Raw genomic sequence first — 25,751 nt, forward strand, 5'->3', positions numbered from 1 at the left:
CGCTCAACAAAGCCAAAGTGCTTTTTTCCCAGCTAAAAAAAAAAAAAAAAAAAAATCTGTAGAATTTAAAGTGAGTTTTTGCCTCTGCTGCAGAAACTTAAGAAAATGATCAAGTAATAGATTGTAACTGCCCATGTTTTAAAGTCAGATTCCCTATAGATATCAACACAGCAAAGTATTACTACTATAATAAAATAAACAGCCATTTAAAACATTTACAGCAAAGAACTAAGGTAAAGTTTGTTGCTCTTGTATCCATATCCACCAATCTAGTGTATGTGTCATAGCAAAATACTAATTAAAAAAAAACAAGAGAGTATAGCACTAACTCACCCTAACAGCAGGGATTTTTTTACAAGGGGATTCACTGGTTAGTCCTAATATGATACCCACCCGTGAACCCTACCTTTAATTACTTCCAGCTCTGAATATGTACAGGACACTTCTTGGGCTAAGCTCTTCTACATATACAACCTCCATGAATGCAGGATGTTATGCTGATGTCTCGTGAAGATGAGACTAGGTGCAAGGAGGTATGGATTGTCTCCCTTTTTGTTGTTTTAAATGGTAAACATACTTGATTTAAAAAGAAAAAAAAAAAAACAAGTTCAATAAAATTGGAGAGAAAAATAACAAGTTATTTGAAGGAAAAAAACCTGCCAGCATCCACAGATTTGTATCTGAAGGAAACAGTAAAACATGTTATGAGATGTTTAAAAAAAGCAATATTGGGGAACCACTTAAAACTGTTTTTGCTAAGAGAAGAATTATTTAGTTCTTAAAACCAGCACCACTCCAGGTACATTTTACACCTCCTAACTACTACATTCACATCAGAATTATCATCTGACAGTACACTTCCGCCTATCCCCATATTTACTAACACACTCATATCTCTCAGCTCACTGTTCACAGCCCTTATAGAAAGAAAATCCATGTCAGCATGAATTTAGTATGCTGTTTTCCAATCCACACATTTCCTTTAGTTGGTCAACTCAAACGTCTAAAAAGCCTGAATTCACATTCAGTACCACCGAACTGCTTTAAGTAATCCCCTTCTAATGGGAAATTTATTTAAATTTATTTAAATTTAGGGCACAAAGGACCACCGTTCTATTTTAATAATGTATAAGAAAAGGTTGGCAAGTTGTTAACATTTGTCATTTGAACTACAGTGACACGACATTAGTAGAAAGAATTTCACTCAAGTCTTTGTGGGGAAAAAACCCCCAAAACGTAACATATCTTAATAAATATTTCATAACAGAATAGTAAATCCAGCATAAGAACTCATGGAATTAGCTTTCTATCAAACTACCCTTAAACCATCAAATACATTAATAACCAGACATTGAAATGAATCTGCAAAATGTGTTGAGTCTGAAAATAAGTGATAAAACATTAAACAATTTTGCTTACTGTGATGAGGAAGTAACACTTACATTTGTCCTATACTTATGCACTTTTGTCCTAGCTCTAATATACTGCTAGCCATACTTTCCAAAAATGGACTCCTCAGGATGGTAGAAAAAGAGAGGAAAGAAGGAAATAAAACCCCCACCAGTACTGGCACATTTGTTGGTGAAGAGAAACAAACCCAAAAACTGGTGTATGAAGCTACAGCAGTTGCAGACTGAGTTCCCATACTGATTTGAAGACACAGACCGAAAAGCTACACATCATTTAACCTAGAAAGGTGTGGCTTCTTTGTCCAGTTGAATTAAGAATACAATCTCAGAGCTTTTCCTATATCAAACAAGTATTTCCTAAATCAGTAACCTTACTCCAAGCATTCCGAGAACCTAGTGTTTAAACACTAATGTATTCACTGAAAAAAGCTTTGAAGAAGTTTTCAAATCATTTAGTCAATTTTTCAGGTTTTAAAACTTTTCTTCTTTGAAAACAACAGATGAAGGTTAATATTCACACAGCTTTATGTGATATAACATGCTACAAGAACATAAAGCAGATTAATGAAATAGCTTTTGATTTCTATGACTCATTAGTCTCTCTCATTTTAGTTGACTGCAAAAATGCTCTAGAGCTAACACCAGTCAGATACAAAGGTAAACAATGTTTGAAGACTGTTAATTTTTTTCCCGTGAAGTGGGGCAATATCAGGACAAGATGGCAAGCTCTTTCCTCTATTCCTCTATCACCTTTTCTCTATTTCTTTCTCCACTGTTCATTGCATCTCTTTTAAGTATTTTTCCAAGCTTTTTGAACTAGTCTTTGGCTCTGTATAAATGTATATTTATGTATTTCTAGCATGTTTTGCTGAAAAGTTACACATTTTTCACCTACTAGTATTGTTGATACCTTTTGCATGTATACTAGAAATACTAGAAAACAAACAGATTAAAACATTACATCTTTGAGAAGCTCCCATTGTTGACTTCATTTTAAGTCCCTTACACCCAATTAGAACAGTAATAGCCAAAAGCGGTGCTGGCAAAATTTCTATTCAGTAATGTTGCCTTGAACATTTTTTCAGCTTCCAGGCAATGCTGTAGGGATAGTGAGAATCTCTCTACCTCACTTGTATTTGTCATTTTTCATGTCTGACTAAAACTGTCTTGCTCCTTAGCTATCTTGTTCATAATTTCTGATATTCTCATCAGTTTCATTGAGTGGTTCAAAGCACATTATTCAAACATTCCGGAAAAAAAAGTCCAATACTGGTTCTTAAAAATACTTATGGACTAATGATACTCTTCCTTCAACACTGATTTACAAAATTTAACCTCAATAATACAACTTCACTATATTATATCTAAACTTTGGTAGTAAATTGAAAATACTACTGAAGGAGTACTTTTTATCAATTCCACAGAGAATTTTAAGAAAAGTGAACAAGCATAGGGAAGCAAGAAAAAATTTCTGTCAGTTCAGTTTATTATCAAGGCCCTAATATACCCACAGAAAAAGTCTACAGAAAGATTTGTCTGTTAAAAAAAAAACTAGAAAAGTATTTTCCTTCTATTTTTACTGAAGCAGAAAATGACTTTATAGGTTGAAGAAGTCGTATTTTCTACTGTGGATTTCTGTGAAACAACAGCTTTTATAGGAGCCACACACCAAGTATTGTCATCACTTGTTTTATTGTAAGAAAAAATTTAAGTACTACCAAACTTGTAGACATAAAAGATTTCCAAAGAAAGGCAGTGTCCATCATGGGATTTATTTCTAAAAGGTATTTTATTTGTTTTTCTACAGGCAAGAATATATATTTTTGTTACTATAAAATACTTGGAAAATGCAGGTTTAGTTCCTCCCCAGGTAAGAGGAGATTCAATTGTCTTTGGAGCCTTCTGGTTTACAAGATAAAAGAATGAGAAGTAGTATTTCCCTCATATCCCTAAATAAAAAAAAAAAGGCTATGTTTCAAACCCCTGTTTTCCTTCCCTTTTCTTTAACATAATCTCTGGCATCAAGAACCCCACTACCTGTGTTGCTCTGATTAGATTAAATCTCAACAAGAACGAACTCACCACTAAAAAAACATTATTTACACTATCTGAAATTAAGTTATCAGTAAGATTTAAACTGAGAAAGCCATCAGTAAGCTTTGGAGACAATTCGCTGTTCCTGCTTACATTTTTACTGCAGTCACTAGCCAGCTGACCAGCAAGAAGGAGCTTTATTCTCCTTTGTGTGTACACTAAGGGACTTGCCTTTCAAATCTACTTTAATTTACAAAGTGAGCCTTTAGAGTCCATTTCAATGAAGAAAAATACTCTGATGGAAGACGTTCTTTACTGCTCTTCAATGCCAACACAATCTACTACAGGACTTCAGGAAGAAGTTTCACCCATAACAATTATCCCAGAATTAGTACTAGGGTTCTTGTCACTTACCATTGAAGTGGTTTCTTTTGATCCTGAGAAGGGTTGGTGATTTTCTTTCACAGCAGGGACTTCACCAGCTTACCCAGGTTTGGGTTTTGATAAGGTGCTAGAAGATGGGCAACCTAGCCTTGCCCTTTGGCTCTCTCTCCGAGCTGGATATTCTAGGTCTAGAAGTTGAATGGGAGCAGAAAAGACAACACATTCCCCTTCAATAAACAGGTGAAGCGGGGCCTCGTACTTGAACATACGTGTTTTAGATAGTGCCTTCTTAAGGAATGATTCTTTTCCCCTTAATTGGCATGCATTCTCTGAAGGTTTCAAGAATGAAAGAGAGCCTTACATACATTTCAGACTAGAAGAGTTTTCTTTAGTCTATACCTAAAATCTTTGTACCTCAACCATCATGACACTTTCAGATGTTTTCAAGAAAAAACTTCTCCTTTGCTTTTACTGGCAAACATATATCATCAAGTAAATCAAGGCACACTTTATCTTTCAGAATGCACAACTCCACCTCCATTTAGAGGAACACTGTTTTTATAGATTGGTGGGATATGGATACAGATACAAGTAATTACTGGAATTATTTGCCTTTCTTAAAACAGGTATCTGAGAAGTCTTCTTCCAATGAACAGTTCCAGAAGCCAAAACTGAGATAAGACCAGCTACCACAGATAGACAACCCTCCCTTTAGTCTGAGAGAGAGTCTCAAATCCTTCTGGACATGACAACTTTATATTATATAGTATCAGGTCTCTGGTGAAGTACCTTACCTGAATCATAGAAAAGCAAATTTTTAATTGTACTTCAACAACATTAGTACCGGGAATCAAAAAAGCAAGTTATAGTGTATCACACAGCACTGGAACATTCTCCCATACAAACAGCATCAAAGCAATATTCTATCTTGTTTTATTAGGCAAGAACCCACCTAAACGATCATGACCCAGCTGCACACAAAAGTCAGATGCAAAACCAAGGCCTATTGGTCCAAGCAAAGGAACAAAGTTACAAAGTGTTTATTTACACTTTATCCATGCTGAAGCTCTCCAGGTACCTACCCACAAATTTAAAACCGTGTTTTTTGTTTCAAAAGCAGAATGCTTAGAACAGTCAGACCAGACTGTAGAACTTGATACACTAAAGACAGAATGCAGGGAAGTGGCAAAGCAAAGCTTTACTGAATTTCCCATTCACATAACTCCATTAGTGCCAGGAACACACATTGTGGTCTCTGTGCTCCTTATGTCCTCTGGGTGCCTTGTTAGAGGCTGCTGGTCAAGTGAAAGTTATTTTTCACGCACACATTCACTGAGACAGTGACTTCATTCATACCAGTCTGCCATATAATCTGTTTTCAAACAGTGAGACCTCCTGCTCAGTATACACCAGTGCTCAGCAGCAGACAGATACCGCACACCTCTTCCCTGGATGGTCTTTCAGCCAAATACTGAGCTGACCAAAGCAATAGTTAAGTTCAGATGCCACAGTCCCATAACTCTGGGTAAAAATCTTTCATTTATAAATGAAGATGCAGGAAAAAGTTACTGAAACAAGAATCAAAACCAGACTTACTGAGTCAGAGAACATTACTTTGAGAGTCTGCTTAAAATTCAGTATATTATATTAATACTTACAGTAGAAACAAATACTAAAGAACCCTACCACAGAAAAAACCACACATCATCTTCATTAAATACAGTAAAATACAGAATATTTACAAAGAAAGCAGTCAGCCAGAATCAGCTATGCAGACAACTTGGAAATTCCCCCCAAAACACAAAATCCAACCAGGCAACCACTATTGTATCAGCTGCACTGCAGCTATTACAGGCAGATTTCTATCAAAAAGCACTTTCATAAAAGTATAATTTTTGTTATGCTGGTGAGAGTCTTATTTCTTTGAAACACAATACACATATAACACTAACATTTGCTTGCATTGTTTAACAGTTTTGTTTTGCTTGTCTCAAGTTCTTGCATGTTTTAAAGTGTAACCAGCCCCCCCCAGTGTTCTGCTATTCGTTTACTAAACTGTCCTAATCAAATTTTGCTTCAACAATGAGAAAACATTGCTACCCCAATCTCCTTTAATTTCTGTATATAAACCTATCACCTGGTTGGAAAGACATTCCAAGCAAAACCAGCTTTTTTGTATGTCTTGTACAGACACCTACAGTAACGCACAAGTACAGGTATGTGCAGGAATTCACTAGCTAGCAGATACATCCAACTTAACAGAGCCAATAATGCAGTATTAGGATTGATCAAAAATGACCATATTTCACATTTTTTAAGACCCATAAATTGCATCATAAAGCTCCTCACTGAATTCATTTTTATTTGTTCTAGCTTGTGTTATAGATTAACCTCAGCCAACATAAATGCTTGTATTAAAATTAACACAATAGTAATTAAACATAGGCGTTTTCTCCTACATGATTTTATTTATTTTACTGGGTTAACACAGTACTAAAATAATCTAACCAGTATCAGAACTCCAAAACTGACTTCAGACACAGGTAACACTAGGATGGTACTTTTCTGTTACTTAGGAACATGAAGAGAAAGACTTGTGGTCAGACAAGCTCCTGAAGTTAGGGGTATGAAAAAAAGTGGATTGAGCTTCAGCCAACAATCAAGAATGTGGCAGTTATAAAGCACATTACACAGGTAAAAAGACAGCAAGAATTTTCTTTACTGCCCACTAGGGAAGAAAGAGGTATAGAATGTGCAATTTTTTAGGCTACTCCTCCTATAAGTCAAAAGCTTTTCTGCGTTTCCAGATGCTACCTCATAATCACTGTTGGAAAATTTATTGCCTGCAAAGAAAGAAGTCTTTACAAAGAACAGCCCTAGCCAGAACCTTGCTTTCCCTTCCATAGAGGCAGAGATGCCCAACACACTTACAGGCCAGCTTAAAATAATAAAAAATTGTTGAGTAGGTAGAAGCAATCAGGTTCAAAGCCCTGTAACCCCGAGTTACACCCAGAAGTAAAAATGTGTAGTGTTACAAGCACAGATGACTACCCTTAAGTCCTTCTCTTCAGGGAGTAAACACAAGGACCATCAGAAAAATTTCTTCGTGTCCAGATCAACAGGGGTAGATTAGAAAAAAAAGTTAATACTGTAGAGAGAGATGATGCACAATTACATAATAAAAACTGACTTAATGGATAAAAATTGCTCTATACATGCAAAGACACCCACATATCATGGCACTCTCCTAAATGTATATATGCATGTACATGCACATACATATGTGTGCCCATGTATGTATACACATTGACAAAATGCAGGGAAATCCATTTCACTAAGCACTGCACAGCAGAAATACTCCCATACTTCCAAAGTGTGTTTTCTTAAGCCTCAACTTACCTCATGAAGTAGAGCCACAAACTGGAAGTCTTAGGTTTTGGTTGTGTGATGCCATTCTTCTCCCCTCCCTAAGCTCATAAGCAATGACACACTGAGTTTAAAACCAAAAATGTTATTGCAAAGCAAGCTAGACAAATTAGATACTTACTTATCAAAGCTATCACTGTATTTTATGAAGCTCTCCAACTTTTCCTTGGCATATTCTACCACATCTGAATGAAGCTCTATTCCATGATTTATCCCGAAAGGTCCTGTAAATAAAAATAGCATGGTGTCTTTTGTGGTGTTTCTTTTCTAAGCACAGCAAAACTGAATGGAACAGCACTATACTGTGAAAACATTAAAAATGCATAAAACCGAAGTCTCCAAACACTGCTAGACAAAATTACTTTTTGCACCTGCATTACTGGTGCTTAAGAGGAAGGTAAAAAGGCCAAAGGTTCAATAAAAGAACATGGACAGAACTACAGCAAAACGAATACAGAATGAATTTTCTTTGTAAACATGCAGGAAATGTTGACTATGATGAAGTCAGTCTGAGCAAACTCTTTTTCAACACATTATTTACTTGGAGTACAACAAATAAAAATTATAATTTAGTCTGTATTTTGTATTTAAATTTTGAAGCTTTCTTATGGCAAACTTTTAATCTTCTCACAATTTAGAGATTGAGGATTATATACTTTAGCCCTATATGCTCTTCTATTTTGCAGGTTGCATAATCAGAAATTTGTTGCTGATTTAGTTATATATAATAATTAATTTCCATCTAGAACAGTGAAATTGCCCACACATTATGTTCACTCATCACAATCCCATCACAGTTGCATTGCTTTCCTGTGATCAAACCCAAGTATAATTCCAAGTCATACTGTGTGCTAAAAGTTAATGCTATATTTCAGGAACAAGAAGAAATCATGAGACAGTATTATGAGGATTATCCACATCAGGAAGGAATCTGAATCAGACAGTCACATTTGCTGTGAGGATTCTAAATTTAACATGCACTCATAGCCCAGGGTCCTTAGTCATTGGAGCATAGAATTGGAAAAGGGAGAGGGAAGGGGAAAAGTAAACATCAATAAGATTAGACAAAACTTATATTTATATCCTCTACTGCATTCTAAATCTTTCCTAAATATTTAGCTCCATGATGTTACTCCAGTGAAACAGAACTCAATTTGTCTTTTCTACAGATTAACAAAACAGACTAGGGTTAATAAGAGAGGTTCTGTTTTACTGCAATAGAAATATAGCATATAGCTATGTACCATTAAGCTGATCAATAATTGCAACTCTTAGCATAGTTTAGAACATTTCCTACTGGGTGAAATAAAACCAATCCACAAGGTTACCACCGGCAGTGCTCATAAGACCTCACTGACTACAGGCAAGAGGTAGCTATCATCCAAGAGATCTTCTCAGAACTTGCGAAAACATGTACCTCCTGCTGACATTTTTCCTGTAAATTCATTTTCTTATTGGTCACTTTAAGACAAGCATTGGCATAGGCAATTCCTTTCTAGCTGTTTAATATTCTCTTGTACCATAATAAGCTATGATGTTTCTAACAGCTCTACAGCATACAGCAGCATTCAAGGTATGTTTTCTTTACTTAAAAATTAATCAAAAATTCCTTTAACCTCAAAGTAAATTCAAAATGCATAAACATCATCTGTCCAAAAATTCACATGTACATTCCTTCAAGTACCTAACTTTAAAAACAACTAAAACATCCTGCAAATGTCAGTTGCTCCAACATCTTGAAATTAAAACTATGAATGCAAAACACTACCACATCATTATATACCACAGTATCCATAATTTAAATGGAAAGATGAGAAATGTGTGCTCTTCTTTCACTGGGAATGTCACAGCTGGACATGTAAGCAGAGTCAGCTATTATAAAAATGTGAAACCAACTTCTCCACTGGCCTCTTTCAGCATAATGAGCTAGCATTTCCACCACCTAGCTGGAACTTCGTTTACATTTTAACAGTATCAGCAACAGTTAATTTAATCTCTGTGGATTGGTGCAGGGTCTTTTAAGCATGTTGCTATACTTAGAAATGATCACTGATTTCAGATTATTTGATAATTTAACCAATGTGGTAGAAACGTTACTCACTACACTGTCAAATTGAAAGATACCCAACTACTGTCAAAACCCGCATGATTCTGCTCCTCACTGCAGTATATGCTGAAATTTGTTTGGAAAAAAACCTGACCTTTTAAAAATGAACATGGTTTATTTGTCAGAAAATTACATCTGTTTATTTTTCTGTGTTAAAGCAACTGTTCCCTGATTTAAAACAAACACTGAAGTAGAATTATTATACGTAACTAATTTTATCAGAAGGAGTATAGTAAGAAAATAAAGGCACAAATTGCATTTACACCTTCCACGCCTCAGGCTAGAACTTAAAACACATTACAGCACTAAGACTTTGGTGACAGCATACAGCACTCTGGAAACACGGAAAATCTACTTTTGTAAGTAGCTGGGCAGCTGCTACTCCAGGCTGCACAAGACCTGCTAGTGCCTATCAGCACCTGAGCTGCCTTTTTGGGAACATCTGCAGGGTAACTGTGCTGTTCCACAGGCTGTCAGCCAATCTCACCCCCTATAGAAGACAAGTCTTTTCCTGTTTGATTTCCTCAACTCTGCATATATTATTCTGAAGGACAGGAATTCTGATTGATATGGAGAGGTCAAACCCAGGAGCATTCAACAGCCACTTGCAATTGGTTAAATACAGAGATACGCATAATATAGACAATTAAGTGCAATAAACAAATTTCTTTTTTTAAGACAGTAGCTAAGAAAGAATAATGACATAACAAAGCTTTCCACAAAACAGAAATAAACAAGTACCATTAGTCACTACCCTGAAAAAACACTTTAGAGAAAAAAATGCTGCACTATTTAGTAATAGTTTTAATACCAAATTTAAAATATTACAATCTAAATTAAAATATCTACTCTCAATTAGGAACACTCCCAAACAGGGAAAAGCAACACTCTAAGAGAGTAGATAGCTTTATCTTATTTTTACCTGTGAATGAACATAATTCCTGTTTCCACAACACAGTGGAATCTCTTGTATTTATTAGTATTAACTAGAACAAAAGATACTGCAGATACCAACAAATGATGTTTGTTATGCACTATTAGCCATAATTTCTTCCTTCCAATAAATAAGAACTGATGCCAAAAAGTAACTAAATTAATTGAAAAATAAAAACCAACTCTTGACACCTTAGTTTTGTATATAAATAAATATAAGCAAAATGTGTATATTACCTGTCAGCAAGGTTTCTGCAACCAAAGAAAAATTGCACGTAATATGGTCAAAAAAACTATCTATGAAAACTACATTACATAATACAGCTGTAGTTATTTTAATGTGAAATTAATTTGTAAAAAAATTAGTTGTTGGTGTATGTGTTCTGTAATCTACATGTTTGGCAAAAGGAAATTTAATGCATTTTTCTCTCCAGGTTTTAAAATTTAATTTAGGCAACAATATTTAATTCCATCTTTTTTCATATAGGAAATGTATTTGAAAACAAGAAAAAAGTGCTAGTGTGTTCAACTCTTTTCAAAACCTACAGACGCAATTAAACAGTCTCATCAGTCTACATCCCAAAATTCTCCCACTAAAAAAAGATTAAATGTATTTTAAAATAACTGTTTGCATACTGATACAAATTTACTTTTCATTTAAATTTCTTCAAGAGAAATTAGCCTTTACAATTTAGATTTAGATTTTCCTTTCCATAAACTGAAGATCAAAACAGTAACCTACAGTAAGGGCACGAATAGAGTGCAAATGCAGATGAAAATTTTAGTCTTCAAAAATTGTTCCACTCTACCTTTCCCTTTTAAACAAAAATAAGGATTGTTTTCTTTCAAATGAGAATTGTAGACTACAGAATGCAGGAAGAATTGCCTCTTTCAAAACATCCCACGAAATGTCACCAAACTACAGCACCAGTGAACTGCTTGCAGATAACCAACAATATTTGAACAACACATCTCAAAGAGCCAGTCTTAAGTATGGTACTGTCATTGTTAAAGAAGTAAAAGTAAGGTTTTACAGGGCTTGCATAATCTTCTAAAATATGCAAACCCACCATATTTGAATAAAAACATTCAGGTTACCTAATATTAATAATTACCTAATATTAATCCCACCATTGTACTCAAGTATCCGGTTCCACTACCCAGATTTAGAAAAGACAATCCAGGCTGAAGTTTCAGTGCTTCCATGACTTCAGAATAAATGCAAGGTGCTGACAAGTGTATATTTCCATGCTTCCAGGCCAAGTCTTTATAAGCATTGTCCCTGTATCCTTCCAGATAATAATCACCACGATCAATTGCTCTGAAGGCTTGCTCCACACTCTCGGTGCGAATATACTGAGCTTCTTTCAAGTTATCAATTAAGTCATCGTTGTCTTCTCCAGCACTCACAGCTCCTCCCATGTTGAACTTCTATGGTAATTCAATTAGTTTGCAAAATACATTAGGAGGAGCGTTTTCCCAAAAGTGTATGTATGTAATGGAGTCTCAGTTCTTTTTTCAGAAGGCCATCACAAGTGAATCCTGCAAAACAGATATATTTACATAACTTGAGTTTCAAAAGGCAAAGAAATTAACAACTATTAGCAGGTGATGAAATATTGTTAGTACTGGGTAACTTTGTGAAGCAGAACTATGAGTCAGGACAGCTAGTATTTAATCAAAATTCTGCCCCTCACACTTTACCTCAAAGCTGAGGAACACAAGCTTAATACATCAACATGGGCTGTCTACATTCTGCAAACCCTTATGCTGAAGTGCTTACTAGACACTGCAAACACTGCAGGGCCAAGAAGCCATCACCCATGTTATATATTTGAGGGGGCATGGATGGGACAGCAACTGCCTTTGGGCAAGCTCTAATCCCATCCTGAGAACTAAATGCCCAACAGCAGTTGGAGTATGTACCACCTTAATTAATTTTGAAAGAATTTGGGTTTCTATGCTCTAAGATCACCCCATGGGGGGAAACAAAGCCCAGTAAGGGGTGATGGAGATGCTTTTCAGATGTTCACTTTTGAGCTGAAACAGAACACTAGTGCAGATACAATGGCACATTGCTCTGCTCTGGAATCAAAACAGGAAAGCCCTCCAAGTAATTGAGCGCCTCCTAACACCTGCCATATTCACTAGAGGAATAAAAATTCCTACGTACCTAGAAGTTTTTCAACAGCTTGCCAAGTCCTAAGTGTAATTCTACACAGCACATTGTGATAAGTCATATTAACTTCAAAATAATTCCTTCAGATCTGTGTTTTATCTACAGTTACTTCATTATTAATTACTAAACTCAAAATCCAGATGTTAACATTTTTCATGTTGCATGAATTACCAGTAAAATAGCAACAGAAGGCTAGGAGACAGGAAAACAGGAAGTTTAATGCACCACTTCTAGGTGAATAGAGTACACAGTGAGTATCAAAATAACACATTGCAGTTTTAGTTGTTGCTCAGTAGTGTTTACCCTAAGCCAAGGACTTTTCCATTTCCCACACTCTGCCAATGAGCAAGGCTGCACAAGGAGCCAGGAGAGAGCATGGCCAGAACAGCTGACCTGAACTGTCCAAAGGGATATTCCATCCCATAGGGTGTCATATAAACTGGGGGGAGTTTACTGGGGAGGGGGTGCAATGTTCAGGGCTGCTAAAGCCCTGGTAAATCAGAGGTGAAATGATGACTGTTCACCATCCAGCTGTGTGTTTCCCTCTGAAGCAAAACCAATTCCCACTGACATTCAGGAATGGAAAGAGGTAAAGCGTCACCAGGTGCAATTATCCAGCAAAAAAAAATCTTCGATTAAAGTAAAAAAATAGACTTCTGAACACCCTAGTGTTCCACAGCAGGATAAGTAGGCCTGTGTGTGTTCAACTGCACAGGAATTATTTCTTTCTACTTGTGAAAAAATTACAGGACAACTTGGACAGAAAATATGAAACCTGAGAGAGACTTTTACTAAGTGTAGTTCATAAAAATATTCCAGCCCTACTCATTTGTTTACACTTGCACCACACCTCAAGGTCCAATGAATCAAATGATACTTCGGTTAAATAATCTACAGTGACTAACGCAATAGTTTCTGCCATCTTTCATACTAAAAAGTTCATGATTATATTGAGATATGTTTGGAAGTAATTTTAAATAAAAACACAAAGGTAAGAACTGAGTTTTCTGAAGACTAAACTCAGCTGCTACATTTGAGAAATGGGACTGCTGCTTCCAGCCCTTCCACCTCACGCCAGCAGATGGAGAACTCGGCTCGCCATCAGCACTGCGCCAGCAAATGTGCAGAGCCCGCAGATGAGAAAACGTAAAGCTTTATTAGCATTTCCATCAACAAGTGTCTTCACTACTTTCACATAATATTTACTTCCTGTAAATAACATTTTTCTGATTTTCAATACTCACAACACTGAAACAGAATTTTTTAGGTATTTGGTAATTTTGTATTCGTGGCATTACATGACAGCTCAAGTTACTGCAGTATCACAAGACTTTCTACTGATGACACCCACCAAGTGTCTCAACTTCAGTAATAGCTATCACACAGAATCTCAAAGCCAAGAACAGAAAAGGCATGGTTGACACCGTGACATTGTGGGAAGCTGGGGAGACAAGAAATGGACAGTCCCTCCTCTCAAGAATGAGACAGCAGAACAGTGTAGCTATTTGGCAGTGCAGTTGAAGGTTACATCTCATTCTGGATATACTGCCCCTGTCTGAAGAAGGTGATATTAAGTAGATGACAGTGATGGTGTTTGCTTTTTAGGTATCTTGTTTAGGTTTGCTTTCATTAATCAACTACAGTGCTCTACTCTGGACTCCACAGCTACAGGTAGGAAAAAGTGCTGGTCAAATGGAAAGTATTTTTTTCAAAACCAAAAATGCCCTAGGAAGTGAAAGAAATAGATCTTTTCACGAGAAGTGGCCTCTTGTGCTGCAGAGAAATACTTTTTGATAGTTCACTTTCCTCCAATGCTTTTATATTCATAAGCTGTTGCTTATCAAAATAAAACTACTACTCACAGAGATGATAGATATTTTAAACACACAAAAGAAAACATCTCAGCAGCCATTTTAGCACAGCTGGAGAAAAAGGGAAAGTTACTCAAATCTTCCTTGTGACAGTTGACACAGGACCAAGATAAAAACAGAAGAGCACATTATGACAAAACTTTCTACACAGCTGAATGCTCACCAAAAACATCCTGTGAAGCTCCCTGATATTAAAACTGAAAAACACACAGTTCACAAAGAGCACAAGCAGCAGCATTCTGATGCCTATTAGAGGTGCAGCAATTTCACAAGACAGAGGAAGGTTTGACAAGATAACAAAATGCAGCTACTGCTTTTAGCCTCAGGAATCTTTGGAATACAGAAGCCAATAGAAATTACAGTTTAGGAGTTAACATTTCAATATAGTCTTGATAAGGTTCATTCAGTTAGTAAAACCAACTACAATTAAAACAATCTTCGTTTCTCATTCCACACTACTCATGAATTTATTTTCAGAAGTTGGAACCCTATCTTGAAGTTTCTTATATTTACAATAAAAATGAGATGGAAACACACTTTCCAATTTCCATAACAATCCACACAACTGTGTAACACCACCTCTGTTTCTGACCTAACTAGTAACCAATTTCAGTATTTCTGGGTGTTCTTTTGATTTTTTTTTTAATCATTTTTACATTAATTGAACAATTTTTTGGCTATGTGGCTAAGAAGTGACAACAATTTGAGTGCATTTTAATTCTTCACTATTTTATAAGATATGCAAAACTCTTAGCTGAGAAGTTAGTAACGAGGTAGAAGGTTTACCAGATTTCCTTGCCAGCTTTTAAAGGGACACAAGTTTTGCACGTTTCAGAATTTCTACAAATATATTTGCACTTCAGGTTAATTCCCTGGGCCACTAAGGACTTGCACACTCTCTTAAATACAGTTTAAATACTGTCCTAGCAAGGTATCCAGTTAATTTGCCAGACAAAACCTCATCAACACTGCTAAATCTGTATGATGTCAAGTATCTAAAAAATTTGGTATCTTGTAATACTGACACAACCTGACTCCATATAGATAACTACTTAGAAATACAAGCTAATTGAGCCAACTAACTTGATCCTCACTTTGTTTCAAAGGATGGAAAATAGAAAATAAAATAATAAATGGAATCAGCCATATTTGAAGTCTCCTCACAACTATTTTCACTAACACATCGGCTTAGAGAAACATGACACTGAATCAGGAGTGTGATACATTACTTTAAACTCATAGAGAGAATACAATCTTGCTTGATCAATGTTCCCTCTTACCTGTGAGAGGGAGAAAACAGCAACAAATTACTGAGCTCCACATTAATACTATGATTCAGCTGTTCAATATCCCCAAAAAGGAATATTCTGTGACTGGCAATAGAAGGGAATAGCCATGAATGCACACAAGAGCCTGAAACACTTCATTCAATTTAACAGTTTCAGTTTACTCATGTCAAAAATCAGCAACGTTGCTCTGATGAGCAGAGATTTAAAGTTTCCCAGGCCACCAATCAAGCATCAGACTTACTTCTTTCTGTCCAGACTCAATTAATGACACCCCTGTAGCTGTTATGAACTCAAGATCATGCTGCACCTGTCCTCCCATGCAATGACTCCTATAACCACAGGACTCCATTTTCCATTTAGTTTCCCTTTTTCTCCCAAGTATTGTAACAGCAACTCACACAAGGAAATTCAACCTCGAACTGCAGAGCTGAGCTTAAGATTTCAACAGGAGCTTTAAAATAAACAGTATAATTGATTATGATATGAAAGGGAAAGAATAATTCTAATATTACCTTCACCCAGCAAAGACTGGAGAAAACCAAAATATGACGTATGTGCTGGCAGTAACTGTAGTAGGTGACCACAAAAATAAGAATAAAATGTGGAACACAGAGGTATTTTGGAATGAAATCTTCACAAACAATTAAAACAAAAATTGTACCTACACCTTGCTGCTAAACTGATACTAAAGGCAGCAAAAAGTCTAAGTGCTTTGGAAAACCAACTACTGGAACTGCCTTCTCGTCCACAGCTATTTGTTTTGTCACTCCTAACAGCTATGAAAGAAGAAAACCTGTTGTTTTTAGGATATATGATCCTACTTGGTGCATTAAGGAAAACTCTGTTGAGAACACTGCACGTTTTTGAGGTCTATAGTCTTGACTAATCTTACTTAAAAGCATTCACTCCCAACCTACTGTTAAGTGGGTCACTTCAAGAAGCCCTTCAAGTTAAACAGAAAGAAGTACAAAACCAAGTAGAGTCAGCTCTCCAACGCAGTGCACTCCACAAAGCATGCTTCGAGGTTCTCTGCAATACAGCAATGGAACAAAGAACAGACTACAGGATTAGCGTTAAGTCAAATGAATGTAAACAGCTACAACTACTGACTTAGCCTGAATTGCACTGACCTACTTGGGCAGAAAATGTTTGTCAAGTCTGATGTAAGCTTAAGCCCTGACCTTCCTGTTTGAGCTTTCAACAGCTGTTTATACAAGATTCTGGGTATGTGCCTGCTCTCACTCTTCCTCCACCTCCAGTCACCTGAACACACTGAACAGCAGACATGGTACTGCATTTCTCTCAGAAGAGGTACTGAAACTTCTGGAACTCCACAAATGTATGATCAGTGACAAGCATATAAGCACATGATCAAATGAATTTAACCTTGGTAGCTGCCCAAGGGCATAATTTTGGACTAACTTGCTGAGTAGCTACTGAACTTTTTTTTTTTTTTTTAATTGAGACAGTTCACATGAACTTGAGTAAAAAAATAACAATACAACATAGAATTTTGTTAGTTGTTTTTGTGTTTGATTGTTTTTCTCTCTTCTTTGAACTAGGATACATTCCTGTCTTGGTCTGGGCTTTCTCTTGTACTTAATTTGTTTTTCTCATCTGAAATTCTACCTACCCCCTTCATACCATACCAAGGACTGAATGCTGAAAGGAACATTTTTCTATACATCAGTTCTGTATGCCAGACCTGTTCTCAGATATGTTGATAAAGACTTGAAAATTCATTACCTTTTATTACAAAGCAAAACAAACAATCCTACATACTTCCTGGACTGAAATTTTAATGTGCAGCTAACCCCACATCCTGACTGAGCTCTCCTAATTGCTTAAAATCTGGGCAAACAAAAAACTCTTGCAAAGCTGAGCCTCTTAAGCTTCAAGAGCAGTTTCTTCTTCAAACATAGACTCACTAATTGCTATAGGCAAACTGGTGATTACATCTCAACAGGTTATATGTATACCTTTATGACTGAATGAACACTAGCTCTGCCCTGATTCTGTGTCTGTATAGTGTACCATCAACTGCAGACTTCAAAATAATTAATATTGCTTCTCTACCCACACCAGTCCAAAACATTTCCTGTTGCTTAGTTGTTAAGACAATGCATAAAATACTCTCGTCTCTGGGGAGCCTAAGATGACTTAGTGACCTTTCAAAGTTCCATTACAGATCTCCTAAGCAAAAGATATCAGTTTAACCTAACGTCTAACATGCAGAAGATCCCCTATCCTTCCTCTGATACCAGTGTCCATGCAGAAGCTGGCAGTCCTCTTCTAGCACGTTTTGTAAAGGTCTCAGCTCCTGAGAGGTGTGCCTACAGCTCTGTCCATTCCCAGACCACAACTACTTTTAGTTTGCCCAGCATGAACTAGCCAAAGAGCTTTATCACAGACTGGATGGGAGAAAGGGGAAAGACGAAAAGCTTCTCTCAAGGGCCAAACAGACCCATAGGGCCAGGAGGTACCAGGTAATAGTGGTTTGTTCACTGCTTAAAATATCAGGAGTTCACAAGGGATATGAATCAATCTTGTTTAATACATACATATGTCTGATATTCACTGAGTCTCATGCACCTGTTTTGCAGATCAGAAACTGATGTCTGGGCACACATTTCACAAATTAGTGGGCTACAGAGTGACCAGGCTGCAAAACTCATTGCCACAATACACAGCTTTGTAGAAGAATATTTAACAGAGAGCAGGTTCATATAAGCCACAACAGGCAAATGCTAAGCATTAGAAGAGCTGTAGAGTGATGTGTAAAACGAACTAGTTCTGGTATATCTAATTTTGTTTAGCCTGAAAAGGCAAAAGGCATTAAAGTGACACAACCATTTCTGCAAATTTTAATATTATTGTGATCACTTTCCATCTAAGACACCTTGATATACATATATATATAAAGAACAATTGAAATACTCAACATTTTTAAAACAAAACTTGTTTTTCTTCATGAAAGAAAATGGTTAATAATTTAGTTTGGGTGACCAGAACATAACAAACCAAAGTAAAATGATGCTCCTTTACTTTGAGTATCACCTTCACAGAGTCACCAGCAACAACTGGGGGATGGGGAGGGAGAATCTTTTTTTATAATTAAATACAAAGTAGGTTTTGTACAAGAACTGAAACATATTTTTCTAACCTTTCACCACAGAAGTTATAGTTCTCAAGCAGATCAAGTCACAGTTCATATAACTCTGACTAGGCAAAATGTGGCCCATGACAAAATTTTCACTATTTCAGCCAGTACTAAAGTTCAAAAACTTATTGCACATAAACATTTCAAGCTATTTAAATAACTCACTTCCAGCAGCAACAGAACAACATATGCCTGTTGCCTTTAGCAAAAGAAAACAGAAATGAGGTCAAGTGTAAAAATAGAAGATAGTTACATTCCTGATACTTGAAACCTCATCTTGGAGCTATGCATTTACTTCAGTCTCTACAAAAAAAAACCCCAGGCCAAATTAAAAAACAAAAATATCAATCAACTTTACCACTAAAACTTTTTGGTTTCTAATCTTTGGAAATATATCTAAAAGCATCAAAATAGCATGCAATAATCACAGCATAAATAACTTAAATACTGTATTATCAGGATGTTTTCTTTCACAGCCTGAGAACTTTTATTTACTATGCATCCTCTTCTTACGAGATACTAAATAAATACAGTTTAAGGAAAGAATAAATCCTGACGCTTCTTTGCTTGATTCTTAAAACAGTACAGTGCAATACAATAATATGTTTTGAGAAGTTATTTTATTACTTACTCCTGTAATTCTCAAGAGGGAAGAATGAGTAAAGCCTACTCCTGTTTCCTGCTTCTCTTCCTCAGAACCATGACACAAAATTCTTTCACAGATGCAATCTTCAGAAGCATCATACTGGAATCACTATTTTTTTTCAAATGTAACTTGTTTACTAACACTTGCACACTGAGTTACTTTTATCTTGTCAAAGAAAGCAAAGGATATCCACCTCACTTTCTTCTTTTTAATCCCCAAATCCTGCATATCCAAAATCTTTAGACTTTAAGGATTCAGATCATAATTTGTCTCAGTCTCCACACATACCATAAATCCATGTGTTCAGCACAACCTAAAGTGATGTGACTTTGTCCATAAATCTCTCTAACTTAAGATTTTCAATGCTTACTTTATATAAAAGAGAGATCAACTCTCCTTTCACAGTTCTAACCAAAAGAGATGATTTATCAAAACTTTCAAAACATACAAATCAAGTACAAACTAAATCCAGAATAAAATTTTAACAAGAAGTCTCTAGTCATCCAGGAAAATAAAAATCAACACTTAAATTTACAATGTAAAAGGCTATAGCATTAATACCGTTACCAAAGTCTGTTTCACAAAGCTTCATGCAAATATTTTATTATTCTCCCTACTTTGAGGTAATGTTTCAAAGTATTGCTTTTGTAACGGTATCACTTTAATTTACACCTCTGTGGTCAGTCAGTACCTTCTACCTTAAAATTTTCCACAGGGCTTGCAAATGATTAAACAGATGATTTGCCTGCACATATCAAAGTTAACCTTGTTGGGTTATGTGATAGAAAGCTGTTCTGCACACAGAGGAGCAGGGGTGCACTTACAAATGGGGGAAACACAAGTGAATACGGTGATCCGGGCTACCATCGGCTCTCTCCACACTCCCACCACCACCGTGCCTCTTACAGGGCTACAAAAGTTCCCAGGGAGTTCAGGGGAAAGGGACTCTGGGATGGCACAAGTCCTGTGACGGGATGCATAGGGGAGGAACCAGAGGTGAGGAAAGGGAAAAATCACAGTGTCTTGGTGAGAAACAAGCATGGAAAAGCCAGGGCTACGACGACAAGAGGGACAGGTCACCTGTGAGCAGGCTGTAGGTGAGTATGTGCGTCCAGCTGTGCTCTGCCTATCCTGTCAGACTGTTAATCTCCTTTTACAACTCTCTCTTGGGCCTCTGTTTGGTGTCCATCAGTATCTACAGGACATGGAGTCAGACCACGAGTCACAGGGGCCAGTGGGTCTGTGGTGCCAGCAAAGCAGGGCATGAGCTTCTGCAGATCTGGGTGTAACCACACAGAGTACCAAGCTGGACTGGCCAGCAAACCAGCAGAGTGGCCTTGGAACTGGGATGGGACACACTGGCTGAGAGAGGCAGCTGAAGGACTCGGCTGCTGGAGGAACAAAGAGGGGTCCAAGGTGAGCTGCTGGAGAATCTGTGGTGTTTGGGACTGGCAGCTGAGCATGTGCATGTGTGTAAGAGGCAATGTGGCACAAATGGATGGAAGAGCTCCAGGGCAGAACAAGTGCCTAAACCCAGTAACTGGAAAGATTTGTAATATATACACACGTGTTTGCAGACATTCAGCTTGGCCATCCAGAAAAGGTAACAGGATGAGGTCACTGGTGCTGTTTGTGCTTGCATTAATGCCATCTCCTGTGTTGGTGTGGTAGCAAATTATGTACGTACACGCTGAATACATTTGTTTGTTTGCTACTGAGAATACATGCTTAGCCTCACAACTCACTGGACCTGAGGCCACGGACACCTAAAATAAAAACTGGAAATACTTGAACAAAACCCCTTATAGGCCTTCTTTAAAAGCTAAAACCAAAACATAAACACATTTTTAACTTGAAAATGGTTCTGAATTATTGTTTTTCTTTCTCTTCAGGTATGAATTAAGTACTACTGTAAATTTGACTCCAAAGTTATAATTTACTTACAGTACCAACAACAGCAGATGTCGTCTGGAAGGGATTTGGAGCATTTGTGAAAGCTCCAGTAACCATTTCAAAATATCCATGCAAATTCTTCAGCAAGAAATGGAAGTTGAGAACCTTTTATCATATAGCAGCTGTGCACTTGCACAGCTCAAGTTAATCATCACTCCCACAATTTTACTGTATCAGGTTTTTTGCAGTCATACAAAGCACATGGTTTTCACCTGGTAGAACTGTAGTTTACAGATATAACGCAAGAGGCTGCTACACTCACACAACCTGATGTAGTTATATCATGGACAACTCCAGTTTATCCAGAGCATGCCAGAATGGAGAAGTCAAATTTTACACTGACTTTTTCTGACAACTGAATTACTTCAGAAAACATCACAGAATCTCAGGAAACTTGGCAGTAATGAGTCTTAGTCATGATGAATGCATAATTAACTGAAGCAAATAATGAGAGACTAAGGCCTATGGGATTTTATAATACTGCAGATCTCAGCTCAGCAGAAGTCAAAAACTCAGCAACTCGACTTTTCTCTGTCCTTCCAGTTTCACTGACCTTCTGACTGCAATAATGCCAAATTTAGAGTTTCTTGAAGGAAGAATACAGCAGAGCTTAACAAACTGGACTACACTGAATGGAAAGAAAATCACAGTTCATTCCCAAAACGGTAAAGGGGACAGTTTTGCAAATAAAGAGCAGGATCACATGCCCCAGCAGAAGAATAGCCAGCAAAACCCCATCCACCAGAAACCAACAAGAACTTCAAGAGTAGACAAGAACTTCATGAGTGTCAGGCAAAAATTTTCAAATGAAAATTAAATTCTGTAATGGCAAACTCATGTCCCAGTAGAAATACAGCATTCCTGATTACTTGAACTTATTAGTACTACAGAAATATTAACCATTTGTCAAAATTAAGCATCTCCTTTAGAGAACTTTGGAGCTCATTCTTTCAGCAAAGCTGACTTGCATTCATTTCAGTCATACCTATCAAGAAAAAACAACTGTTCTGCAAATATGATTACGAGGATAGTGGTTCCCACAATCATCTCTAAGTCTGATATACAGACCATGATACAGTACAGTCATCCTGACTGGGTTGAGTAGTATTACTTGGCTTTTTCTTTTATATGTCAAGAAAACCACATGCTAATTCCCAAATATCTGCTAAAAACATTTGCTACGGAAATAATAAAATCTCAAAATAGTAATCACTTCTCATTTTCTGCCAACCACATGGTCCTAATTCCTCTCAATGTTAAAACAACCATTTATAGGAATCAAGCCTTTCATTTGGGACAGGGATGCCACAGGCATATCAATTACTGACTGTGATTCACTAGCTGACTATTACTATAAACAATTCCAATTATTATCACTTCACTTAAAAAAAACCCACACATTGCAGAAATCTCCTTTTGGAGAAGAAGATCTGTCTTTCTAAAATATGAGCAAATAATTAAGACGTCATCTCTGAGATGATCTCTTTAAAATCTAGTTCCCTTTCACTCCTGAAGACAACTCATAACAAATTCTATTTGCTTTGCTTGAAGGATGGTACCAATACAAGCTTTTAATAGTTACATTCCTTTTGTGTCTACAATATTACTGCATACTTCCTTTCACTACATCTTAAACCAGTATTTTAGAACAACTCTGATTTGACTCTAACTCTTACCACTAAATCTAAAAAGACATTTGTAGACATCAGCTGGAAGAAAAATCTTCCCAGTGACAGATGCCTCCTGGAGGAACATTATCCAGCATTACAAAGTTGTCACTATTCATCCTGAAAATAGTTTTCAAGATTGCTTAATTTGCCATTAGAAATATGCACCTATCACTTAAGACTTTAACAAGACAATTGTTAAAAAAAAAGGAAGAAATAATTATGATCACTGACAGCTTTAATAAGACTTATCTATTTAGAAACCATGCAAAGGAAAGGTTTTGTAATAAAAACAGCAAGCTTCTGGTACTTGCGATGTGACTCAAGTGCTCAAACACAGACCTCTAGTGCTATTTTAGGTGCACACGCTAACTATTGGCTACTTGGCCAGTGCTACAGCAACAATTAGTGCTAAAAAACAAAACAGAAAACTCTTCTGCCCACATCCTGTCTTTGCTTGTCAGCAAGTAAGTCAGAGGAGCTGCTCTTTCTGTGTGCTTTAAGACTGCGTTGAAAGGAACCTAACAGCTGGGACTGGAAAAGCAACCAGATAAAAGGCATCATTAGCCAAAAGAGACCAGAAGAGCAAACCTGGAGACAGTGACTTGTAACCAGTCTGTCATCACCAGGTTCTAAAAACATTCAGAACAGGGATCCTGTTTACAGTCTCCACACTGCCACAGAATTGGTTGGTTGTCCACGTGCTCTTTGTGCAAGTGTGTCTCTAAACACACACCATCTCCAGTAAAACATGCATGTCAGCATCCAAGACAAGGGCTCTCTTCCCTAACCGCTCAGCTACGTCTGCTTCAGATTTATCCTGTCTGACATCTGGGGGTTTTTTTATACTTCAAATAATGTAGACCTTCAGTAAATCCTCTCATATATAACAGCATGCTAACAACTCAGATGCCCTACAGCACCTCCATATAAATGTCTTTCATTCAGGATTCAGAACACCGCATGTTGCTATCAAACCACTTGATCTAAGCCTGTTACCTTTTAACCCTGATTTTAACGTTTTATTGTCAAATTCTGAATTATTTCCTCAAACAAGTTTTTCAACATTAATTCCAACTGTACTCTTTTACACCCTAGAAACACAGCAAATCCAACTTTGTTTTGCAACTGTACACTCAGCAAATACTACTTTGAGAAAAATCAAGTAAAATGCAGTACTTGAGAGGCATTCCAAACCTCCCCTGTTATGTCACCTTAACAACACTCCCAGTATCTCAAATCTCCAATTGCATGCAACTCATAGAGCTCAATACTCTGCACCTGGAAGATCTTTACACCCTTTCTTCACTAAACATTACACAAAACAAAGCCAGAACTCCAAAATTAGCCTTCATTAAATACATTTTCTAAGCAGCAGGCTCCAGTATTTTTCTGCCACAAGACAGCCCCTCTAAGAAGAGGAGTTCTGCAGTCATTCCCCACTCTAGAACTCCACCACATGAGAATACACCAGAATCTGTAGCCTTTGAGTTCCCACGGTGACTCCTGATGTCACGCCTATACTCTTTCAGGGCTGTGGAGTTTGAGATTTTGTCTGTTTTTGTTTGTTTAAGTGCTCTGTAATGACCTCTAAACCAGTGTCTTTTCCTCACAATAAAGGACAATTTATATTTTTGCACTTCAATTTAAAGGACTGATAAAATTTACTGAGAAATATGTCACATACTAACTGTATTCACAATGTACAAGTGACAAAGACCCTGCAGTCATTCTCAAGATCAGTGTCCAATCCTACAGCTTCCAATCCTTTTTCCTTTCCAAAAATAAGTTTCTTTGGACTAACTGCCATTTTTAAAGACATCTTTGCTTATGGTTTACTTTTCGTCTTACTTTCAACAAGCTTCTGATCAGAAGTAGATTCAGCAAGAATGCACACAACATACATTCCATCAGTATTCCAAGCTCCTTCAGGTTAGTTAACATCACTTCCAACTTTGCAACACTATTCTAAAACATGAAGTAGGCGTGACATACCAGGACAAAAAGGACAGAGTACCAACACCACTCTTCTAAATGCCAGCCAGCTATCTTTCAGTTCTGAAAAAAAATACATTCAGCATCCTAAGCTACTATAAATTCTATCCTTTCTTCAAGGACCGAAAGTCCAGCCCAAATTTCTTAACACAGCAGTAGAAACTGCTTTAACAGCTTGCACGAAGGAGGCCTGAAGGCTTTCATTAACATCCAGTGCACACAAACAGGTCCCAAAGGAATTGGAACACAGTAGTCATTTCCTGATGCTCTCATGCAATTATATCCATAATATTTAATATAAACTACTAGACTTTAGTCCCTATAACTCCATAAATGATGGAGCGGAACAGCATGATCACCCCTTCTGCAAGGCAGATACACTAAAATAATTCTCCATCCCAAAAACCCACCCTTGTTGGTTGGAAAGGATGAAGCACGCAGATCCACTTCTGACCCTACCGGAAGATTCCTGGAGTGCCTTAGGCCAGTCACATAACTGATTATTCATTTGCAAAACATGATCACACATACATTCTACCCACTTTTGCTTTGAGGAATTTACATTCTAAGTAGATAAAATAAATGAGATTATATTAAACCATGTCTGCATTCACGAGTACCAAGAGCTGTAGACTTCAAGGTACTTTTCTTACACAGAGAGCTAATTAATCATCAGCTACAGAACATCACTTTCAGTT

The 25,751-nt window shown here is 36.9% G+C and overlaps 1 protein-coding gene across 3 annotated transcripts in view; it reads right to left on the minus strand.

Annotated features, from left to right (window-relative positions):
- PCMTD1 (protein-L-isoaspartate (D-aspartate) O-methyltransferase domain containing 1) overlaps positions 1-25,751 on the minus strand; it is a 40,675-nt gene that overhangs the window by 12,211 nt on the left and 2,713 nt on the right. For all 3 annotated transcript variants that reach the window (XM_017727444.1, XM_017727443.1, XM_008644918.2), the window contains exons 2-3: positions 11,409-11,835; positions 7,375-7,477 (exon numbers count right to left, since the gene is read on the minus strand). In XM_017727444.1, coding sequence (XP_017582933.1) covers positions 7,375-7,477; positions 11,409-11,715 — 410 coding nt within the window. In that variant the 5' untranslated portion in view covers positions 11,716-11,835. The remainder of the gene's footprint in view (positions 1-7,374; positions 7,478-11,408; positions 11,836-25,751) is intronic.

Source organism: Corvus brachyrhynchos, unplaced genomic scaffold, assembly GCF_000691975.1.
Source record: "Corvus brachyrhynchos isolate BGI_N302 unplaced genomic scaffold, ASM69197v1 scaffold60, whole genome shotgun sequence".
In the NCBI taxonomy this organism is placed as follows: Eukaryota; Metazoa; Chordata; class Aves; order Passeriformes; family Corvidae; genus Corvus; species Corvus brachyrhynchos.